General features: G+C 45.5%; 1 protein-coding gene across 1 annotated transcript in view; it reads right to left on the bottom strand.

The window, feature by feature from the left end:
* The window catches only part of LOC306919635 (CUB and sushi domain-containing protein 1-like), a gene marked incomplete at its 5' end in the record, with an annotated part of 687,041 nt that overhangs the window by 31,587 nt on the left and 632,704 nt on the right, over positions 1-22,750 (bottom strand). The window contains 7 exon segments of the mRNA XM_079496199.1: positions 91-164; positions 368-474; positions 1,226-1,292; positions 2,181-2,354; positions 9,390-9,575; positions 16,438-16,614; positions 20,460-20,645. Coding sequence (XP_079352325.1) covers positions 91-164; positions 368-474; positions 1,226-1,292; positions 2,181-2,354; positions 9,390-9,575; positions 16,438-16,614; positions 20,460-20,645 — 971 coding nt within the window.

The raw sequence follows: 22,750 nt of genomic DNA, 5'->3' as shown, positions 1-22,750 counted from the left end.
TACCTGTCAACAGGATCAAATGTGTTAAGGGGTAAGGAAAGATAAGACCCTAGTATTGATATTGTTGATTAGCATGATCTTAATTCTGACCTGAAATCCCTGAGCCAGTATAGGAATGCCATAGGCTGGAGTTCCTGGATCACGGCAACTGTTGAAGGCTGGGTCTAAAATTACCCATGCACACACGCACGCACGCGCACACACACACACACACACACACACATGCACGCGCACGCACACGCACATGCACACGCACACGCACACACACACACACACACACACACACACACACACACACACTTGAAATAAGCACGTGTCAGTGTTCATTCACATTTGACATGCCATATTTGTCTTCAGCGTGACTCACCTATGCAGGCAGGCTGTTGGCCACTCCAGCTACCGTCAGCCTGACACACCCTGGCAGAAGAGCCTACCAGGAGGTAGGGGGCCTGGCAGTAGAACCTGACCTCTGACCTATAGAAGAAGTATACACGTTTGAACAGAGTTCCTTCCTTCCCCTATACTGCAATTATTAATACTACTAATATTAGTACTACTACTAATAAGAACGATATTAATTCTAATTAGGGTTGTCCCGATCCAATCACATGATCGGAAATCAAGGCCGATCACGTCATTTTCAAATGAAAAAAACGTGATCGGGACATCCTTAGTATCAATATTATATATATATATGTCATGATATTAGACTGGATATTGTCTGTGATTTTGGATATTATATTGTGATATAGTCTGCTTGCCAGCCCAGAGCCCCATTGTGAACCCGGACAATCGGACATGTTTTCATAATTGGCATAATATGTGACCATACCATTAACAACCTATAGAAGGCAAAAAAATCTAAATTTCATCATGCTTTATGTAGCATGTGACATGTCAAACTAGGGGTTTTTCATGATGCTGAATCCATTCCAAGCATTAGGCTAAGAACGGCCATAGCCACTATGTTTTCATACCATACTCAACCTTTCTAACATAAAATGTTGGTGTACTCAACATGCCTGGGTTCACATTCTGGCAAGTGGACAAATATGGCATAAGTGTTACTCAAATTAATGATCAGAATCAGATCGGGATAAAAAAAAGAAGTGACATCCTTAATTATAGTGTAATAAAGCACACGGAATTAAGATTCGAGATGATAAAGCCTTTGGTGAGCTTTTCTTTCAAAAACCAAGAAATTAAGAAATGAAACCACACCGACCTGTAGGAGAAGGCCGTCCCCTCCCGGAAACCACCTCCAGGAGACCCCGGATCTCCGCAGAGAACAGCTAGAGGGAGAGACATCAGGTGACGTGAGGTCTCCTGAATACATGCATCGACATCAAAGTGCTCCAATATGAATACATAATTAACCCATTTTGGTCGGGAACCCCTTTTGGTGTTAGCATTATCTTATGCTTTAGCTATTGAAAAATTGCAGATCTACAAGCTCATAGCGCGCCACCGAGTGGCGCGCTACGAGCTTGTAGGTCTGCAATTTTTGAAAAATCGAAGAACGACTGACATAGAAACATAGCTTTTTCAGAAAACTGTCAGGATGTAGAAGACATTTTTAGAATCTGATCTCAGGTCAAAATGGTTTAAATACATAAAACATGTCTGTAGCCAGGAGCAGCCTGTCTGATGTCTGGTATGGACGACTACTGGGTACTGACAGGAGCCTTGACGAGCTCATAGCGCTCACAGGAAATTCGACATCACTTTGCGAGAAAACCGAGAAATCGGAATTTATCTAAGGCTTGGTCGCAATGAGCTTACAGTCGGTTACGGCGTGCTAATCCATGAAGGACAGGAGCGCATCTGTGCTTTAGCTTTAGCTTTTATCCTTTAGCTTTAGCTTTTAACCATTGTTTTATAGTACATTAGCTATTGAAAAATAACATATCTACAAGCTCATAGCGCAGCACCGAGTGCCACGTTACGAGCTTGTAGATCTGCTATTTTTGTTCACAGCAAACGTTTTTAACTCAAACTGGGGGGGGGGGGGGATCCCTGGAATAACATATTTTGATCGGCGGCCAATTACAATTACATATTTTGGGGTCCTTGACATGAAAAGGTTTGAGCACCACTGACACAGAAAAAGAAACAGAAAACTGTCAGGATTTAGATGATACGTATAGAATCCGGTCTCGGATCATAATGGGTTAACTCACGTAGACACTGTGGGATGTCTCCCCGCCACGTTCCGTTCCCCTCGCAGGCCACCACGGCGGGACTCGACAACTGGTAACCATGGAAACAGCTGTAGCTCACGCTGGAGCCCCACGAATGGTCGCTTCCCTCCACCTTCCCATGGTGCACTAGGGGAACGGGCCCACACTGGATCACTGGAGCGAGCACGCACGCACGCACACGCACACGCGCACACGCACACGCACACGCACACGCACACACACACACACATACACACACACACACACACACACACACACACACACACGTTAAACAACAGAAGGAGTTCTAAGCAGCTGTTTGTTTATATTTTGTTGATGTCCTTACAAGTTAAAACCCCTGAATTGATTTGGGGGGGTCACTTGCCCAGACATGACCAATTATAGCAGAGGATGAAAGCACATTATTACAGAAAGAGGCCCTATATATATTTCAGGAAAGGAAATGACTAGAAAATAAAACAAGTGTTAAGTGCTTGTAAAGTCAACAGAAGTGAAGCTGCTGCTCATGCAAGGTCGCCGGCAACAATTCAAAGGGCAAAGACAAGCAATTATGGCTTTGGAATGGGAGGTATTTCGCTTCCATGAAGTAGTGTTAACATTTTATTACAGCGACAGTTAGAATAGTATAATACAAAAAATATGCTTTGCAAGCAGGGTACAGTCAGTGGTGGAAAATGTACGTAAAAGTAAAAGTATCAATACTGCAATACAGAAATACTCTTTTACGAGTAAAAGTCCAGAATTCAAAATGTAAAAAATAAATAAATAATTGAATTCAGCATACAATTCATCTACAAGCTCACAATGCGACACATTGTGAGCTTGTAGATCGGCGATTTTCAAATATAAATGTACAGGGCTACAAGTGGTTAATGTTTTTGTAATAAAAAATCAAAATCTACAAAGTAACAAATGTTTTCAAATGATTGTAGCGGAGTAAACATACAATATTAAGTTGTGGAGTAGAAGTAAAAGTATTGGAAATACTCAAGTACTAGGGTTGTCCCGATCGGATCGGGTGATCGGACATCGGGGCCGATCACGTCATTTTCAAATGATCGGAATCGGATCGGGAGCCAAAAAACGTGATCGGGACATCCCTACAGTATCAATATTATATCCATATCATGATATTAGACTGGATATTGTCTGTGATTTGGGATATTATACTATTGTGATATGGCATAAACGTGTTAAATAAATATAAATATCGGATCGGGAAAAATCGGTATCGGCAGATGCTCAAAATCAAATGACCGGGAGCAAAAAAACGTATTTGGGACCTCAATTTAAAGTACAAATACCTCAAAATTGTACTTAAGTGCAGTACTTGAGTGCATGTACTTAGCTACTTTCCACCACTGGGTACAATGGTTGCCATAAAATGGTTGCGGTGCTGGGCTGTGGCATCCAACAGACTGTGGTTTACATGATATTGGCTTGAAGTTTCCTCAAGCAAGAGACAACAGTATAGTCTCCATATGGACTTACTGTATAGCTTCATAAAGAACCAATTATCACCATATGGAAACTCTGTCACTGACTGTGATGATGGTAATTAATGGTAATCTCAGCAGCAGGAAGATTATCCGTTTGATATGTTTGAACTAATATTACATGTGTTCCATCATGTTGGTACTTTAATTGGCATGTATATATAGGCCTGCACAGCATGAAAAACGGGTGAATTATTTTATATTTTCAACATTTTAAGAGATACATGGTTTCCAGCAGACACAGTAGGATACGACACGCGTTTGGTTCACGTGAGCGGAAAAAAATAATCTGTCACACAGGGTTCTCAGGGCTTCTGGGAAATTGAGGCGCAATGCAAAGTCTATGAGGGACAATGGTCGCGCCCGTGTGTGCCCCAGTTCCCCGCTGTTGTTGTCTCTTGTCTAGACTGTGGAATAGTTTTGCACACGATTACAAACGATTGGAATATATTCAGGTGGATTTTCGTGAAACGGACCAACATTAGCGCCTGGATGATTCTTCAAAGCTTAGTGAAATCCTCAGCAGTGAAGCTTATTTCACGATTTCAATTAGCCACAGACCGCAGTCAACGTGTTTGCACATTGCTGCGGTCCTGCAGCCAACGTGTTCAAGGTGTTTGCACATTGCTGCGTTCCTGCAGCCAACGTGTTCAAGGTGTTTGCACATTGCTGCGTTCCTGCAGCCAAAGTGTTCAAGGTGTTTGCACATTGCTGCGGTCCTGCAGCCAAAGTGTTCAAGGTGTTTGCACATTGCTGCGGTCCTGCAGCCAACGTGTTCAAGGTGTTTGCACATTGCTGCAGTCCTGCAGCCAACATGCTCAAGGTGTTTGCACATTGCTGCGGTCCTGCAGCCAACGTGTTCAAGGTGTTTGCCCATTGCTGCGGTCCTGCAGCCAACGTGTTCAAGGTGTTTGCACATTGCTGCGTTCCTGCAGCCAAAGTGTTCAAGGTGTTTGCACATAGCTGCGGTCCTTGCAGAGTTTTTCGGAAAACCCACTGAAAAAAGGCGGACCCAAGATTTGCTCTGAAATTCAGGTCTGTAAACGCAGCTGCAGCAGTCTGCAAACACCTTTTATTTCCCTTGTATAATTACTATGTGGTCCCTTCATGACTTCTGTTCCCAGTGATGCCAGCCCTTGTCTGTCATAATATTCCCCTCAGCCTGTTGGATTCTATGTGGGTTCTTTACAACGGAGTAACAATGGCTCTTTAAGATACTGATTAGGTTGTCTGGGATCGTATACCGTAGTTTCATAATAGTAAAATGTATGTCTCTCTAAGATAATGCCAACCATCTGCATGGTATCAAACAGCTAATAAAGTTGCTGTAACGCTCTAACTAGGAGGCAGATGGTTTCCTGTTCCAGTCACTCTACTATGATAATGTGTACAAACAAACCCACACAGAAACGTGATAACGAACCCACATACACTAATTGACTCGCATGTGTGGCCCGCGCGAGCACACACGCGCGCGCGCACACACACACACACACACACACACACACACACACACACACACACACACACACACACACACACACACACACACACACACACACACACACACACACACACACACACACACACACACACAGTTTCACATAGACAGAACGCAGCAATAATCAAACGGGACTCCCGTGATCCTTCTAAATATAGTCCCCAGAAGCACAGCCTCTTTTCCTTCTATCTTTGTCATATAGACTCTGCTGTGCTGTTCCCGTCGTCTCCCCCCCCCCCCCCCCCCCCATCACACGGCCACAGTGATATCATGAAAGTGCAATTAACGAAAAAGTTGTGCTTTATATCGTGTCGTCGTGGGTTGCTAGGCAACTGTCACTGCGTACACTCCGCTTTAGTTAGTTTGTTAATTTTGGCTTCATGTCAATGTCATAGTGTACGTAGCTGTAGCAGCATCCACAGTATGAAGAGTCAATAATGATAACTATTAATTAAATTAAGTGATTTTTACCTATCACGTATAGGCCTACTGTAGGTGAAAATTACAAAATGTGTGATAAATATGAAAAAGCTAAAGGGATATCATATTTCATTGACTTATATCGATCCTATAAACAATTTTATATATGGTTTTGCCCACTCAATTCATAATTAATGTCCCAATTTTGGAGGTCTGGCTCATGGACTAAAGGCCTATTCATAGTCTGGATTTTGGTGAGTAAAAACAGAGAGAAGGGCTGGGGAGAGCGGTGGTTTGCTCTTCACCGCGGATCCGTGACATCACCTCACCACCGATGAATCAGACTATGAATAACGCTTCAGAACTGTTTCTGAACCGAAACGGTTCCCAACCGGTGGAAAAGGGGCCTCTGTGAACATCCTGTAACCAAATGGACCCTTATTAGATCTTCAACATCTTTAACAAAAAGGTTGACTATGGAGATACCCTAGTTTTCTGATAAACGTATGTTGCTATATATATATGTAGCTAAAATGAACATTGTGCAGCACCGAAGCCAGAGTTCATGTCCTTGATCCTGGCTAGCTGTGTGTTGTCTGTACGTCCCATGGGAGTAAACGTAGCTCCTGGCTAGCCAACCGCTGATGAGGATTCTAAAATAACTTTTTATCTTTTTTTTTTGGGACTTAGTCATTGGGTCACACTCCAACAAAACAAAAACCCTGGCATGCAACTACAGCAGCAACAACAACAACAACAATGCTCTCACTGATGATCCTGAGCAAAAAGCTCACTAGTATTCTCAATAGTCTATTCCTGAAGGTTTCTAAAGTTCTCCATCTGTTTGTTTTGCTGTGAATACACTTAGGGACTTATAAATCCGTCTGGAGATTTATTTGTGCATCTCGTATTATTGCCCCCCCCCACACCCCCCCCCCCCCCACCCGCCTCTCAATGTCATGGCTTCTGTTCCTTCCTTCCATTCTCTCTCGTTGACTGTCTCACTCTTCTCTCTCCTTCTGCTCCCATGGTAGAAATATTGTACTTTTTTACTCATTTGAAAAATCTAAAAGCTCACAATGTGTTGCAAATTTGTGGGTTTTTTGCTGTTTTCTAAATATTTTTTGTTACATACGTTTCATACATTTAAAAACTGTTTGTGGCGTTCTGCTGCATCATGAGTTTATACTTTCTACTTTTGGTTCTTTATCTACATGTTGATACCAATACTTTTGTACTTTTACTCAAGTCAATTTTTAATTCAGTACTTTGACTTGAGTATTTCTACAATGCAGTATTGATCTTTTTACTCAAGTCCACCACTGCACTCCTCTCTCCTTCTGGCATGCGCCTCTCTCTGCGTGCGTCTCCTCCGCTGTTCTCTCTTTACAGTTGTTCTGTCGCTATAGTGTGTTTGTTCCTCGTCTCATTAATCCATTCAGGACGGGATATCCCCTTTTGGTGTTTTAATCATTATGTTCAACTTTAGCTATTGAAAAATAGCAGATCTACAAGCTCGTAGCGCGGCACCGAATGCCGTGCTACGATCTTGTAGATCTACTATTTTTGAAAAATCGTGAAAATGTGGTGCAAATCTTTGAATATTATATTATTTCAGATTATTTCGTTTTTAACTCAAATCTTTGCTTCTGGGGGGAAAAACATATTTTCAGCTGGGGGTTGACGGCCAATATATTTTTGGGGGTCCTTGACAATGTCCTTGAAAATGTTTGAGAACCACTGACATAGAAACATAGGTCTAAATGGGTTAAATCCTCCCTTCCAACCTTATCTCATCTCCCTCACTTCACTTCTTCCTCCTACCTACGTACTGCCTGAGCAAAGTCCTGAACATTAATGGAACGCAAACACATCCATGCCATTTCACTCCAAGAATTCAATCAACACCCGATCAACACCCCAATCAACATGTCTCCCTTGATACGCAGAATACACACCTAATATGGACCTGTGCGTGCGTGCGTGCGTGCGTGCGTGCGTGCGTGCGTGCGTGCGTGCGTGCGTGCGTGCGTGTTTGTGTGCCTGCAGCGTGTGTGTAGCTATAAAGATAGTGTAGATAATAAATTGATTGTGGTTTGTTTCGTATAATGATAAAAAATAATGTATGGTTTGTTTTGTGTAAGAAATGATGTCTGAGGGAGAAGAGAGTATATAAGAGAATGGTACAAAAAAGGAGGACATAAAGAGAGCTGAACAGAACAAAAGAAAGTTGGACAGAAAATGGAGGTGACAAGAAAACAATAAATAAATAAATAAATAATAAAGAACAAAACAGGAGCGTAGACAATGGGGGGGACAAGCTCCTCTCCTCCTCCTCCCATCCCTTCTGTTGCCTTATTACCGTTCCTCCTTCATCCCTCAGTCTCCTCCTTCTACCTCTTCACTCCCCACCATTCAAGTCACTCACTTCCTATATCTGCCTTCAAGTTTGTTCCTCTCTCTCTCTCTCTCTCTCTCTCTCTCTCTCTCTCTCTCTCTCTCTCTCTCTCTCTCTCTCTCTCTCTCTCTCTCTCTCTCTCTCTCTCTCTCTCTCTCTCCCCCCCCCCCCCCCCCCCCCATCTCTTAGTAGTGTCTCTGCCAGTTCTACCAGTTTTTTTGGTGCTTTTTCTCTCATCTCAGTTCAAAGCCTTAGCAGCAGCTGCAGGAGCCAGCAGGAGATTGTGCTGTTTGTGGGAAACTAGTGGCAGCACAGATCTCAGGAAACATTCAATGTCTTACTGTACTAGTCTAGACCAGCAACTAAACTCTTAACTATGCGGGCCACTCTAAAACATTCATTTCATTTTAACAGCATTCTCTTTTATGCACTTGTATTTCTCTTCTCTGTTTGTGGGAGACTGCTGCATATGGCAGGAAGGATGTCAGACATGCAGTATACACTGGTATTGTTGTTAAAGTCTCATGGAACAATGTTCAACTCTTATCAGACACTTTACTTTTTTTTTAGCTGTACAGGGGATAGTGTGACTTATTGGATATTTTTGGGATTCCTGAAATGTGTTATATGTGAACGCTGATGCATTCCTCAGACTATAATTGTTATGCGTCAACAACATACTTGTGAAATTCAAATCAGATTTGATGCTGCCATGTGTGTACGAGTATACGGTACATGTAACTTCATGGAAGATTGCAATGGGAGTTCTCAGCCACACAAGGATTTTCTCAAAGATGTCAACAGCGATGCCAGCTGCACTCCCAAGCTGCGTGGGACGAGTCCCACAAATGAACACACAGTAATTCCCTTTAAAATCACAAATATCTTCACGTCTTTTTTCCACTGTTGTTAAATAGTGTATTGGAAGGGTTTTGTCTGTGTGTGAACTAAGACAACTTTGCCTTTTGTGCATCTTATGTCTATCATGGCCAGTTCAAGTAGTCATACATTAACATTTACATCCTTTATCGGGTTATTAATGATGTAAATGAGTAATATTGTTCCTGCTGTTCTACATACTGCCAACTAGGTGAAGAAATATGACCAAGGCTTTAACCTTTGCTTTTAGGAAATATCTGAGAGCATTCTAGCTTTCTGGAAAATGCTTCTATCCTAGTTTGACCACTTCAAAATGCTCTAATAATTTAAAAAAATAAACAAAAATAGCCTATCTACAAGCGCATTGAGAGCTTGTCGATAGGCAATATTCCCTGCATGCGCAACATGTGCCCATAGAAGACATGCTGGCTTCTACGGAATCCAAATGAGTGAAATCAGTCGTAGCGACTGAGAACTGTAATCCATGGTCTTACCCCGACAGCTGGGTTTGGTTTGGTTCCAGGACCCGACCTTGCCACAGAGCAGAGCGCTCCGTCCTGGCCCAGGAGGCTCCATCATGTGACCAGGGTTGCAGCGGTACGTCACTGTGTGGTTGAAGGTGAAGTCACTTCCCAAGTAGATCCCGTTGGCTATCGGCCCAGGGTCACCACAGCCGATGACTATAAAACACAAGTGTGTGTGTGTGTGTGTGTGTGTGTGTGTGTGTGTGTGTGTGTGTGTGTGTGTGTGTGTGTGTGTGTGTGTGTGTGTGTGTGTGTGCGTGCGTGCGTGCGTGCGTGCGTGCGTGCGTGCGTGCGTGCGTGCGTGCGTGCGTGCGTGCGTGCGTGCGTGCGTGCGTGCGTGCGTGCGTGTGTGCGTGCGTGTGTGTGTGTGTGTGGGGGGGGGTTAGGAGGGAGTGGAGAGACAGAGATATTTCATTTAAGTGATGCAGATCACACAATATAATAATAATAATAATAATAATAATAATAATAATAATCGCATTTACTATTTACTGCATTTAATGCATTTACTCCTCCATATAGTATAATGTATATGGTCACTGAAGAAGATCCCAGTGATCGAAACGTTGCCGAGTGATTCCTTACCAGTGTTGCGGACTCTATTTCTTTCGCTTAGGGGCCGTTCACACCAAGCACGATAACTCTAACTAGAAAGGGACATACTGTAGCTCTACCAGTCTTAACCCAGGGCTGTGATAACTCTAACTACCGCTGCCTGGCTTAACTCAGGGCTGTGATAACTCTAACTACCGCTGGCTGGCTTAACCCAGGGCTGTGATAACTCTAACTACCGCTGGCTTAACCCAGGGCTGTGATAAATCTAACTACCGCTGCCAGTCTTAACCCAGGGCTGTGATAACTCTAACTACCGCTGCCTGGCTTAACCCAGGGCTGTGATAACTCTAACTACCGCTGCCTGGCTTAACCCAGGGCTGTGATAACTCTAACTACCGCTGCCTGGCTTAACCCAGGGCTGTGATAACTCTAACTACCGCTGCCAAGCTTAACTCAGGGCTGTGATAACTCTAACTACCGCTGCCAAGCTTAACCCAGGGCTGTGATAACTCTAACTACCGCTGCCAAGCTTAACCCAGGGCTGTGATAACTCTAACTACCGCTGCCAAGCTTAACCCAGGGCTGTGATAACTCTAACTACCGCTGCCTGGCTTAACCCAGGGCTGTGATAACTCTAACTACCGCTGGCTTAACCTAGAGCTGTGATAACTCTAACTACCGCTGTAATCAGGGCTGTGTAATCATGAGCTGCGGTCATCAGCACCCAATAAAGCTGCGGGGGAAATAGCTGTTCTACGACATGTGGTTAGACTTTTCACATTTGTGCCACTTTTGGCAGTTCGCTCTATAAGGGCTTCTCCACACATTAACACAGTGTTCATTTTGAGAGTAAATTACAGGCAAATAAAAAAGCTCTGTTTGACGCTCATTGTGAGGCTTTCAGCTATTACTTACAGTGGTAAGTAATCTCTGGAACAGAAATTACGTGAGCATCCACGCAAATGTTCCAATTTCGAGTATTAGAACACCTCACAACTGGAAGACCCTGTCTTTGCAAATGATGGTCTCTCACACACACCAGCATAATTAGTATGAATTATTATGACACCTGCCACATAAAAACCTTTGGCACAGCAAGTATAGCTCTGAATTTCAACTAGAACAAAACAGAGCTCGTGATCACCCCAAACCCCTCACCAATACACAGCCTAGAGATTGAATGAACCTATACACCGAACTACTAGGCAGCATTGTCAGTCACAATGGAGGAGCAGGCAGTGACATTTACAAGGCCGTTTCTGGCCTTACAGAGGCTTAACAATGTCTGGAAGTCTACCCAGTAGCCTAAAACACCAACACCAAGTTGAGACTTCACTGTACCAGAGCTGTGTCTCGTCTAACCTGCAATGCGGTTCAGAAAATGCACTTGCCGTAGCACTTGCACTAGCCTCAACGACCTTACAGGCATATGCAAAGGCTGAAACGTATGTAATTTAGATTTAAAATATAGCATTTTATTTATAATTAAGCATTTAATTCATAATTAAGCACGTAGCACTATAATGTATACTCATAGCCTCACTGTACAGATAATCTACAGATATTACGTTCTTAGCTTCCTTCCTGTTAATTTCAGGGTCCAGTTTAAAGTCCTAGTGTATGCTATAGGTGGCTGCGTTACTACTTGCCTATCGGGCCATGGACCTCTTTAGCCGATTGGTAACATACGCGGTTTACTGATACGAGGTTCCGGGTTCGCCTCCCGGACGGCGCTACATTGGTGGCAGCAGTGTGTACGGGTGGGGCGACTGTAGGCAATAGGTGGCTGCGTTACTACTTGCCTATGGGGCCATGGCTCTTTAGCCGAGTTCGGGTTCGCCTCCCAGCCGGCGCGACACTAGTGCTTACTTTTAGAGCTCTGCACGGTCAGGCCCCAGCAGGTTACCGACTGACGTCACTGACCTGGTCTCATGTTATGTGCTATAGGTCTGCCGAACATGGGGTCGGTTAGACCCACCCTTATACTAAATTGAAAACCCAAGGTGATAGATCGTTTCAGGCTGTATAGCTGCTAATCTTTGGAATGCACTTCCACTCGTTGTGTGAGATTTGCACCCTCTTGACATTTTGAAGAAAAGCCTTAAAACTTTTCTGTTTGAACAAGCGTTTGTTGATGGTTCATGGTTTTATTTTCGATGTTTGTATTATTGTCTTGATGAGTTGAATTGTACAGCATTTATTTGTCTGCGTTATGCTCTGTCTTGTTTGTTTTCTTCCTCACTGTATGTAAAGCACTTACTGAGATCTCTCTGTGAGGGGAGCTATGCAGTAAATAAAATGTACTTACCAAATTTACTTACTTCCTTGCTTATGATTCTTGATGACTATGTCTACGTGTATTACCTTAATTGTGTTGTTTCTTAATGTAAATCGCTCTGGATTAAGAGCGTCTGCTAAATGTCTAAATTGAAAATTGAAAATGATCTCCACAAACTGTAAGCCTTCCACATCAAAAGCCTAGGGAAAATACAGAGAATCTTTTGATCCAAAACCACATCCATCCAACCAACCAAACAATCAGTCCGTGTAAAAAAATAAATAACCATCCTTTGATGGAAATGGATTGGTTATGTCTGCCGTAGAGAGCAGGACAACAAGACGTAAACGTAAAAGAGGCGACCCAAGAACACCTGGGATAGGACAGGAGAGGGAGGGGCTGAAGACCCTGCGTTACACCTGGGGTAGGACAGGAGAGGGAGGGGCTGAAGACCCTGCGTTACACCTGGGGTAGGACAGGAGAGGGAGGGGCTGAAGACCCTGCGTTACACCTGGGATAGGACAGGAGAGGGAGGGGCTGAATACCCTGTGTTACACCTGGGGTAGGACAGGAGAGGGAGGGGCTGAAGACCCTGCGTTACACCTGGGGTAGGACAGGAGAGGGAGGGGCTGAAGACCCTGCGTTACACCTGGGGTAGGACAGGAGAGGGAGGGGCTGAAGACCCTGCGTTACACCTGGGATAGGACAGGAGAGGGAGGGGCTGAATACCCTGTGTTACACCTGGGGTAGGACAGGAGAGGGAGGGGCTGAATACCCTGTGTTACACCTGGGGTAGGACAGGAGAGGGAGGGGCTGAAGACCCTGCGTTACACCTGGGATAGGACAGGAGAGGGAGGGGCTGAAGACCCTGCGTTACACCTGGGGTAGGACAGGAGAGGGAGGGGCTGAAGACCCTGCGTTACACCTGGGGTAGGACAGGAGAGGGAGGGGCTGAAGACCCTGCGTTACACCTGGGATAGGACAGGAGAGGGAGGGGCTGTAGACCCTGCGTTACACCTGGGGTAGGACAGGAGAGGGAGGGGCTGAAGACCCTGCGTTACACCTGGGATAGGACAGGAGAGGGAGGGGCTGTAGACCCTGCGTTACACCTGGGGTAGGACAGGAGAGGGAGGGGCTGAAGACCCTGCATTACACCTGGGGTAGGACAGGAGAGGAAGGGGCTGAAGACCCTGCGTTACACCTGGGGTAGGACAGTATAGAGGGAGGGGCTGAAGACCCTGCGTTACACCTGGGGTAGGACAGGAGAGGGAGGGGCTGAAGACCCTGCATTACACCTGGGGTAGGACAGGAGAGGAAGGGGCTGAAGACCCTGCGTTACACCTGGGGTAGGACAGGAGAGGAAGGGGCTGAAGACCCTGCGTTACACCTGGGGTAGGACAGTATAGAGGGAGGGGCTGAAGACCCTGCGTTACACCTGGGGTAGGACAGGAGAGGGAGGGGCTGAAGACCCTGCGTTACACCTGGGGTAGGACAGGAGAGGGAGGGGCTGAAGACCCTGCGTTACACCTGGGGTAGGACAGGAGAGGGAGGGGCTGAAGACCCTGCGTTACACCTGGGATAGGACAGGAGAGGGAGGGGCTGTAGACCCTGCGTTACACCTGGGGTAGGACAGGAGAGGGAGGGGCTGAAGACCCTGCGTTACACCTGGGATAGGACAGGAGAGGGAGGGGCTGTAGACCCTGCGTTACACCTGGGGTAGGACAGGAGAGGGAGGGGCTGAAGACCCTGCATTACACCTGGGGTAGGACAGGAGAGGAAGGGGCTGAAGACCCTGCGTTACACCTGGGGTAGGACAGTATAGAGGGAGGGGCTGAAGACCCTGCGTTACACCTGGGGTAGGACAGGAGAGGGAGGGGCTGAAGACCCTGCATTACACCTGGGGTAGGACAGGAGAGGAAGGGGCTGAAGACCCTGCGTTACACCTGGGGTAGGACAGGAGAGGAAGGGGCTGAAGACCCTGCGTTACACCTGGGGTAGGACAGTATAGAGGGAGGGGCTGAAGACCCTGCGTTACACCTGGGGTAGGACAGGAGAGGGAGGGGCTACACCGAGGCTACTTTAAAGACACTGGCCCGGAACTGACAGGAGTGCACATACTTTGTTACTGCCCTGTATACATGCCAGCCGGCATTAAAAGGCAATAAGTAAGTTCAGTAAGTAAGTCCAGGCTCCAAAACACGGACATTGGACAGAACTTTTCTCCACACTGCTGTCCAGGTGTGGAACAGCCTACCAGAGCATGTGGTGGACTCCATCACAGACAATGGCCTTCAAGCCTTTAAACACAGAGCTCACAGATATCTCCTGAACACCCCTCACACTGACTGTTGAGCTGCAGTGAACCATTTGATTGGCCAATGGATAATGTATTTTATACTTACTTGGCTATTGTTCACAACTGCATCTAATAAAAAAAATAAAAATAATAAAAGTAACTCAAATATTATAACAATGGACCATATGCAGGGTGCAAACAAGGTGCAATTTCCCATTGACAGCCCATTCAACCAAACAGAAAAGTCCTATCTTATTGTATTAAACAACGTGAAACTCACCAACATTGCAGCTGTACGAAAAGCTTGAATTATATCCTCTTTCTATCTGCAAAGTGTTTGTTTCATAAAACTCCACTGTAGACATGTTATGAGCTACTTTCTTTCCTTGCAGGTGATTATTAAGTGTTGGAGTTTGGAAGTGCTCGTTAGATATCACTCAACTGCCCTGCAGCGCACCACCTGTTTTGAATTTGCACATAATGCCGGAGGCAGCCGGACGTTGCTTTACTGAAAACGAGTGCTTCCAAACTCTGATGGCAAGATGGCCGCGGTCTGAAGATGGTCAATAGCTTGGTGTGGACGGCCCAGTTATTCATAAGAATTGATGATTGCTTGATAAATGCTTTGATATAAAGTGGAAGGTGTTAGCGTAGAACAGTCACACACCCTCACAAACATCTCCAGCCTACGTGCACATCATTTGTTCTACTGCATACTGTACCAGTGCCCCACTTCTTTTACTCATCAGAACTTTTGCTGTTTCAAACTGTTCCAACTCACTTTATTGTAAATTGGATTAATATATCATATCAGTAGTGATCTCCCCACCGCCGTCAGACTGCAGACTCCACCATAGTCTCAAAATTAATTCCTGCACGATATCTCTGTTTACCCCTCACCCCCCCCCCCCCCCCCACCTCCCCTGCGTACATGATACATCTGGCCAACCAATTAATCTTCCTCAAAGCACGTCCTGTATCTATCCATCTATAAATTGCAAAAACTTCTGTGTGTCCTGAGCATAACTCGGGCACTGTCCGACCGAACGACAAACTTGGCGTGCGTGTGTCCCAGATGACCGGGGGAGTGCAGTCAGTGCAGAGTTCCCAGTTTATATCGCTCCCGACTTGGGTGGTCCCCGAGTAGGGTGGTGGTAAATGGTGCATTTATATATAGCGCCTTTATCCAAGGCGCTTTACAGAGATTGTGCATTACATTCAGGAGCAATTAGGGGTTCAGTATCTTGCTCAAGGACACTTCGACATTAACTCTGGGGGAGCTCAGGTTCGAACTGGCAACCTTGCGGTTACCATCATCCGGCCTCTCTACCCCTGAGCCACCGCCGCCGTGGTGCCCGTGTAGCACTAAGAATTCCACTATAATAATTCTAATTCTACTATACTACGTGGTATTTGTGTATACTGCTACAACAAATAATATTACTGTTACTACTACTACCAACGAATACTAAGTGCTGCTCCTCCTAATAGTAGAATGCAAACAATATTGCCAATGATAAAATATTTACGGCAGAGGTCGGGCGAGCTAGGAAACTGCGCCCTGCTCTATCTATCCCCTAATAGCAACACCGTCAATGATACTGCAGCAATACTAACCAATTTTGGGCGGGAACCCCTTTTGGTGTTAGCATTATGTTATGCTTTAGCTATTGAAAAATAGCAGATCTACAAGCTCATAGCGCGCCACCGAGTGGCGCGCTACGAGCTTGTAGGTCTGCTATTTTTGAAAAATCGATGAACGACTGACATAGAAACATAGCTTTTTCAGAAAACTGTCAGGATGTAGAAGACATTTTTAGAATCTGATCTCAGGTCAAAATGGGCTAATAAGAAGAAATAAAAGCTACAGTATATACTGTAAATCCTACCAGTGCAGTCAGGAGGTTGTCCCGTCCACGTTCCGTTAGTGGTGCAGTGTCTGGTGGTGAGGCCCGACGTCTTGAATCCTTCCCAGCATGCATAAGCCACGGAGCTGCCAAAGGTGATGCCGTCACTGAAGACTATCCTGCCCTGGGCCGGGGTGCCGGGGTTACCGCACGATACCGCTGCAGAAACATATTAAATATGCATGATGGACTGTAATTATTAATAATTTACCGCTGTCACTCAAGCCCTTGCTGTTGGCAGTGGTGGAAACTATAATACTGTACTTACGATAAGTAACATTTTGAAGTACTTTTGAGTTATTCAACTTTTCAATACTTTTTTCTATACTTCTACCCCACTACGTTTCAGAGGCAAATATTGTACTTTTTTTTTTACCGCAAGTTACAAGTTACTCTGCAGCTTCTTCCGCCACTGATCCTCCAGTTACGGGAGGATTAACACAGGAAAGAAACGCTCCCTGAGGCAGACTAGAGACCTGGCTAATGCGAGGCAGTTTGGCCATTTGATCCTCAAAGAGTAGGAGAAGACTGGAATCCCGCACACTGTCTTCACTTACATAATTGTATTTACGTAAGCAGCAACGTTTCGGTCGCTCAGACATTCGTCTGACGAAGGCCCGACCAACCGGAACGTTGCTTTTCCTACTCTTCCGGTTCATTTATCAAACGCACCTGTCCCCCGTCGGTGTGCATAAGGACGTTTTTTTCTTCCGTGATTGGATCCTCGGCAACAGCTGTGAGCTAGTGACTGAAAATGTGTCTGGTATTATATTCACATCAATCACTGCCACGGGCAAGATAAGCAATGCGCTCAAGTGTTCCGGCCTTATCGATCCTCCTATTACTGAAAGAAAGGTTGGATGCAAAGATAAAGCAGAGCACTCCGTGAGATGATCATGGAGAGATGGAACCATTAATTACCAGCTACTCATCAATACCTGTAGCAGGACAGTGGAACTAACTATCAGGCACAAAACCTCGTATCTCCACAAGTTCAACTTTTTATGTTGTTCTCAGAGGCCCCTTTTCCACCGGTTGGGAACCGGTTCAGTTCACCACCAGTTTTTAGTCCATATTGGAACGTTGATTATGAATTGAGTTTAGCAAAACCATACCTTATCAGTGTTGTATGATAACACTTCCACAGGATCAGCTTTTTCATATTTATCACACATTTTGTAATTTTCACCTACAGTAGTCCTATACGTGATAGGTGAATAGGTAAAAAAAAAAATAATAGTTCTCCAGTTGATTACTTACACGAAGACAATGCATTATTGTTTTACACATTTTCTCGTAGCTTAGTTTTCATTTAATTTTCGTCAGTGAAAAATGATAGTCGACGAACATTTTCCGTTAACAGTAGTTCATGTGGCATCACAATCATTGTAAGTAACCATTTTACTGCACATGTACTGTACTGTACATCTGCAATTTTTGAGCATTAACAAAGATCCAGATCTTTTCTAGATCTGGGTCCGCGACCAAATAGAGGGTATGCGCGTGACATCATCATACCCGGAAGTTATGCGGGAACGCCTACTGAGCAGTGGTGTAAAGTAACAAAATACATTTACATAAGTACTGTACTTAAGTGCACGTTTGAGGTATTTGTACTTTACTTGAGTATTTCCAATTTCCAATACTTTTAGCCTACTTCTACTCCACTACATCTCAGGTCCAAATATTGTACTTTTACTCCACTACATTTATTTGAAAACTTGACTTACTAGTTACTTTTTAGATTTGATTATTATTACAAAACATAAATTAAAAACATCAGCCCTGTAGGAATTCAGCTATCCAGTCAAACCCTAGTCAAGCACAGAGACTTCATTATTTTTCTGGCCATAGGGTGCACATTTCAAATTGTGCTACTGTTATCTTTACTACTGTACAAATACACTGTAGTTTCTTCCAGCGGTGAAATGTCCATTTAAGTGACATCATAACCCAAAACCCTCCCCTAACCCCTCCCCACATACAACAACAGCTGTGGGCATGGCGTAAGTTCAGGTGGTTGGTGCTAAGGTGAAAACCAGGTATACTTTGGGCGCGTTCGGAAAAATACCCCCGTGAGAAGCACTCGGTTTAGTCTCTATCCTTTTATTACTCTATGGAAATACCGCACCGGAGCGCACTCGCCTATTAGTTTGCATTGTGCTCAGTGCGCTATTTCCGAACGCGCCATTCATGAACTGGTGGGTGTGTGGCCACATGAAAACAGCGTTTTAACACTTTCTGTACCCTTTTATTTTATTTTTTATCTTCCTACTAGTATAATCACAATACCTGATGATTATTGGGGGGGGGGGGGAAATGACGGCACTCCATCTTTAATAATAAGTACATTCTATCCATTGAAACAGAGATTGTTTTTGTTTTGTTTTTTTCCGTGAAAAGTAAAGGCTTTTGGACATCCAAGGTTTCCGTGGCGGGCAGCGAGGAGCTTCCCGCTCCAGCAGCCACATAGTGTCTATCTGTGGTCTCTGGTCTGAACCAGTGATCCATCGATCTGGAGGTGCTGGCACAGCACATCCACTTAACAGGCCAGACAGGCATTAGCAACCAACCACAGCACATCTCGCTAATAGGTTCATGACAGCTGACAGGCATTAACAATCAAACACCTATTGAATGGATTCATTAGTTAGAGCCTTTAGAGAGCTCTGGAGTGAACGGCACGTGCGTGCGTGTGCGTGCGCACGCGTGTGTGTGTGCGTGCGCGTGTGGTGCACGCCCGGTGTGCGAGAATGCCAGGCACGAGTGGTGGAAGAATGGAAGGCTTTGTTTCCGTGTGTGTGTGTGCGTGTGTGTGTGTGTGTGTGTGTGTGTGTGTGTGTGTGTGTGTGTGTGTGTGTGTGTGTGTGTGTGTGTGTGTGTGTGTGCGTGTTGTGGCATGGTTGTGTGTGTTGTGGTGACATGGTTGTGTGCGTGCGCGCGAGCAGCATTGTTTATGTGGCATTGTGTGTGTGTGTGGGGGGGGGGGGGGGGGGGGGACTGTTTGTTGGCTCTTGTGTCTCAGTGATGGATGTCTCTTTCTGTCTGAATCAGCCTTAAAACACAATTAGCTTAATGAGAAACAACTCTGGAAGGTTGTAAATAAACTGAACACACAAAACCCCCACACACACACACACACACACACACACACACACACACACACACACACACACACACACACACACACACACACACACACACACACACACACACACACACACACACACACACACACACACAGAGCACATAGATTGACTGGTTGCGTATAGAGAACATCAACATAATTGATGTGGAACATGATCTGATAGGTGCATATATTAATCTACCATTAGTAACCAATGTATCATTAAGAAATGGTTCGGACCTCCACATAAACTTGAAGCATCTGATACTGTAGACTGAGCTTCACCGCATTGCCCTGCATGTGAATTTCACTGAAACTAAAACCAAATGGACCCATCATACAGGGTCCATTTGGTTTGATTTGTAAACTCCCAGGGTTCAAAATGTAACACTGATTTAACACATATTAACCGTAATTAACCACTTGAACAGAGAACAGTGGTTCTCAAAGTGCAGCAGCCCAACACTGACCACGTCAGCACATCTGGAGCGACGCCCCCTCTGCACTGTAGTCCACTCCCACTCCTAGACCAGGAAATGTGTCTCATTTTCCCCAAGGGGCCAGTGAGGCACTCCAAACGTTGAAGCACTGGGCCCTAGTGGTAAGAGCAGGGACTACAGGCGGACCCGTGGATTCATGACCGGGAAACCCTGTGCAGCTGGGAAGTAGACGTTTTGTGACGGTCCTTCCGGGTGCTTCAAAACGCCACTGAGCAACTTCCACTGACATGAATAGCGGAGGCGGCGGAGCTTCGTGCCAGATCAGTCTCTATCCTTCTTTATACTCTATGGTTTTCCCCAGGCTTTCCTTTTTGAGCCGAATGCGAAACGAAAATGAAAAGCCTGGGTACCGACTACCGACCGAGGCGATTCCTCACCTTGACAGACCGGCTGCGTGGCGCTCCAGGTCCCGTTGTGGAGGCAGGTCCTCTCGGCTGAGCCCATTAGGTTGTATCCCGCCTCGCAGCTGAAGCGCAGCAGGCTCTTGGTTTTGAACTCCTCTCCGCCCAGGCGGGCGCCGTGGGGGGGAACCCCGGGGTCTCCACACACTCCTGGGCTCACACCTGAGAGGAGGAAGGACTGTTATACTGTACATGTACAGCAGTGCTTTTCAACCCTTTTCATTTCGAGGTCCATTATTTACTCTGACTGCATTTGAGCCACGGACCACCATTTGATGACATTTCTATGACAGCTCTATTTTCGTCCATGCTAAACCCGTGTGCGTGAGTGAGTGCGCGCGCACACGCAGAGTGTACCTTACAGTACATTTAAGCTGCGCCATATATGCATGTTCTATACTAGCATTAAGGTGGGTGTTACAATATTAGCAGCTTAGTTAAAACATCCGACAGGGGGATTTGTGAATTTAAGAAGCTATAAGCTTTGAGCGGCGGTGAGTTCTCTTGCATCTCAATGAGGCCTCCTGCATGCATGGGGCTGATAGAGAGAGAGAGGGAGAGAGAGAGAGAGAGAGAGAGAGCGAGAGAGAGAGAGAGAGAGAGAGAGGGGGAGGCTGCTGTCCCGCTGAGGGGAGAGCGCTCCGAGGCCAGCAGGGTAAAGCCTGCTGCTTTTCAGCTGGAGAGACAGATTGATGTTGAGTTTGGGAAAATGATCACATGTCATGTTGCGAGGCTTCCCGTAGGACGTAATGCTACTACGCGCACCGCTTGACACCTTGAGCGACGTGCGTCCCCCGCTCTCTCTCCCCTGTCAGCCCCCTTTTTTCTGGAAAAAAAACCCCCACCACGTCAGGTTGGCTATGAACACTCACTCACTCACACTCATGTAAGCTTACACCAGGCTGTGTGCTTGTGTGCGTGTGTGCGCGTGTGCGTGTGCGTGCATGCGTGCATGCGTGCATGCGTGCATGCGTGCGTGCGTGCGTGCGATTCCCAACCTGCGGGCCGGGGCTCACTGGTGGGCTGCGAGGATATTTCAAGTGGGCCCCCGTTGTTTTTTTTATTTGTTTTTTTCCCCCGTACCGGAGTGTTATGAGCGCGTACAGGACCATAATCAATTGATATTAAAAAAGGCGTGCAAAGGCGTCATCGGCGTGGAGAAACGTACGTACGGAAATAGGCGCAAATGGCGCCGGGTGAGTTAATTGGTCAGATGGGTGTGGGAGGGGGAACAACGCATTTGAGAAGCGCTGCTCTATAGCTCCCAAACTATTTGTCAGTCTTAAAGGAGTAGTTCAACCAAAAAACAAATACTTATTTTCTATCAATCACACACCATGAAGCCTTGAAATCATGGTGATTATGTCTTGTCACAATCCTATACAAATATGCCAAATGCTGTTTTAAATCCTATACTATATGTAAATCACGCTGTGAGCCCACTCTGTGAGAAGTGAAAAGAAAACCTATACTTATCTATTTAAGCCCTGTCTTATACATCATCGTACAGCGGTGTCATTCTAAAGTAGCTAAAATAGCCGATCTACAAACTCCCAACACACTGTGGGAGGCCAGGTTGAAAGCGGTTAACAGTACTGTGACCGAAAGTGTGCGTGCGTGCGTGCAATCCACAAGCAACAGAGTTGTGAGAAGCTCTGTATGGCTCATCAGGTAATGTTACATAATCACTGCTGTCAGGAAGAAACCTTGTATCTCCCTATTTCAACTTTTTGAGGGGCGCTAGCCCCTCCTATACACAGCTATGGAAATTTTCGTCCTAACACAACCATTAAATGCCATTGACAATGAATGGATAATTGATGATGTCATGATGATGGACGATGATAAGAGAATCAGCTATTTTTGTCCTACACAAAATTCCCATTGAATGGAGAATTTCCGTCATTTATGTTGTACGATGTTAAGAGCGCCCCTCACTTCACACAGGAGTGTTTTTTCTTTCATAAATGAATGGCCTACTCTGTCACACTGCTGTTTTCAACCCTTTTCATGTCAAGGCCCATTATTTATTCTACATGAGCCACGGACCACCATTTGATGAGATTTAGCCTTGCAGACCCAAAACTGAAGAAAATGTCCACATGTCTACGCTGAATTGATGTCTTTGCCGGGTAGGTACCCTCACAATAAACATGCAGTAATCCTGGTCTCTATAATGCCTCCACCTGGCCAGCCGGGGCGCCTGATGGAGGGGAAAGAAACTGGTTGGAATAACGTGTTCCCTCGACACGTCCTACCGGGGAAAC

This window comes from Electrona antarctica, assembly GCF_951216825.1.
Source record: "Electrona antarctica genome assembly, chromosome: 3".
NCBI classification, from domain to species: Eukaryota; Metazoa; Chordata; class Actinopteri; order Myctophiformes; family Myctophidae; genus Electrona; species Electrona antarctica.
Note: the sequence above shows the minus strand (reverse complement) of the source record. Positions and strands in the feature narration are given on the sequence as shown.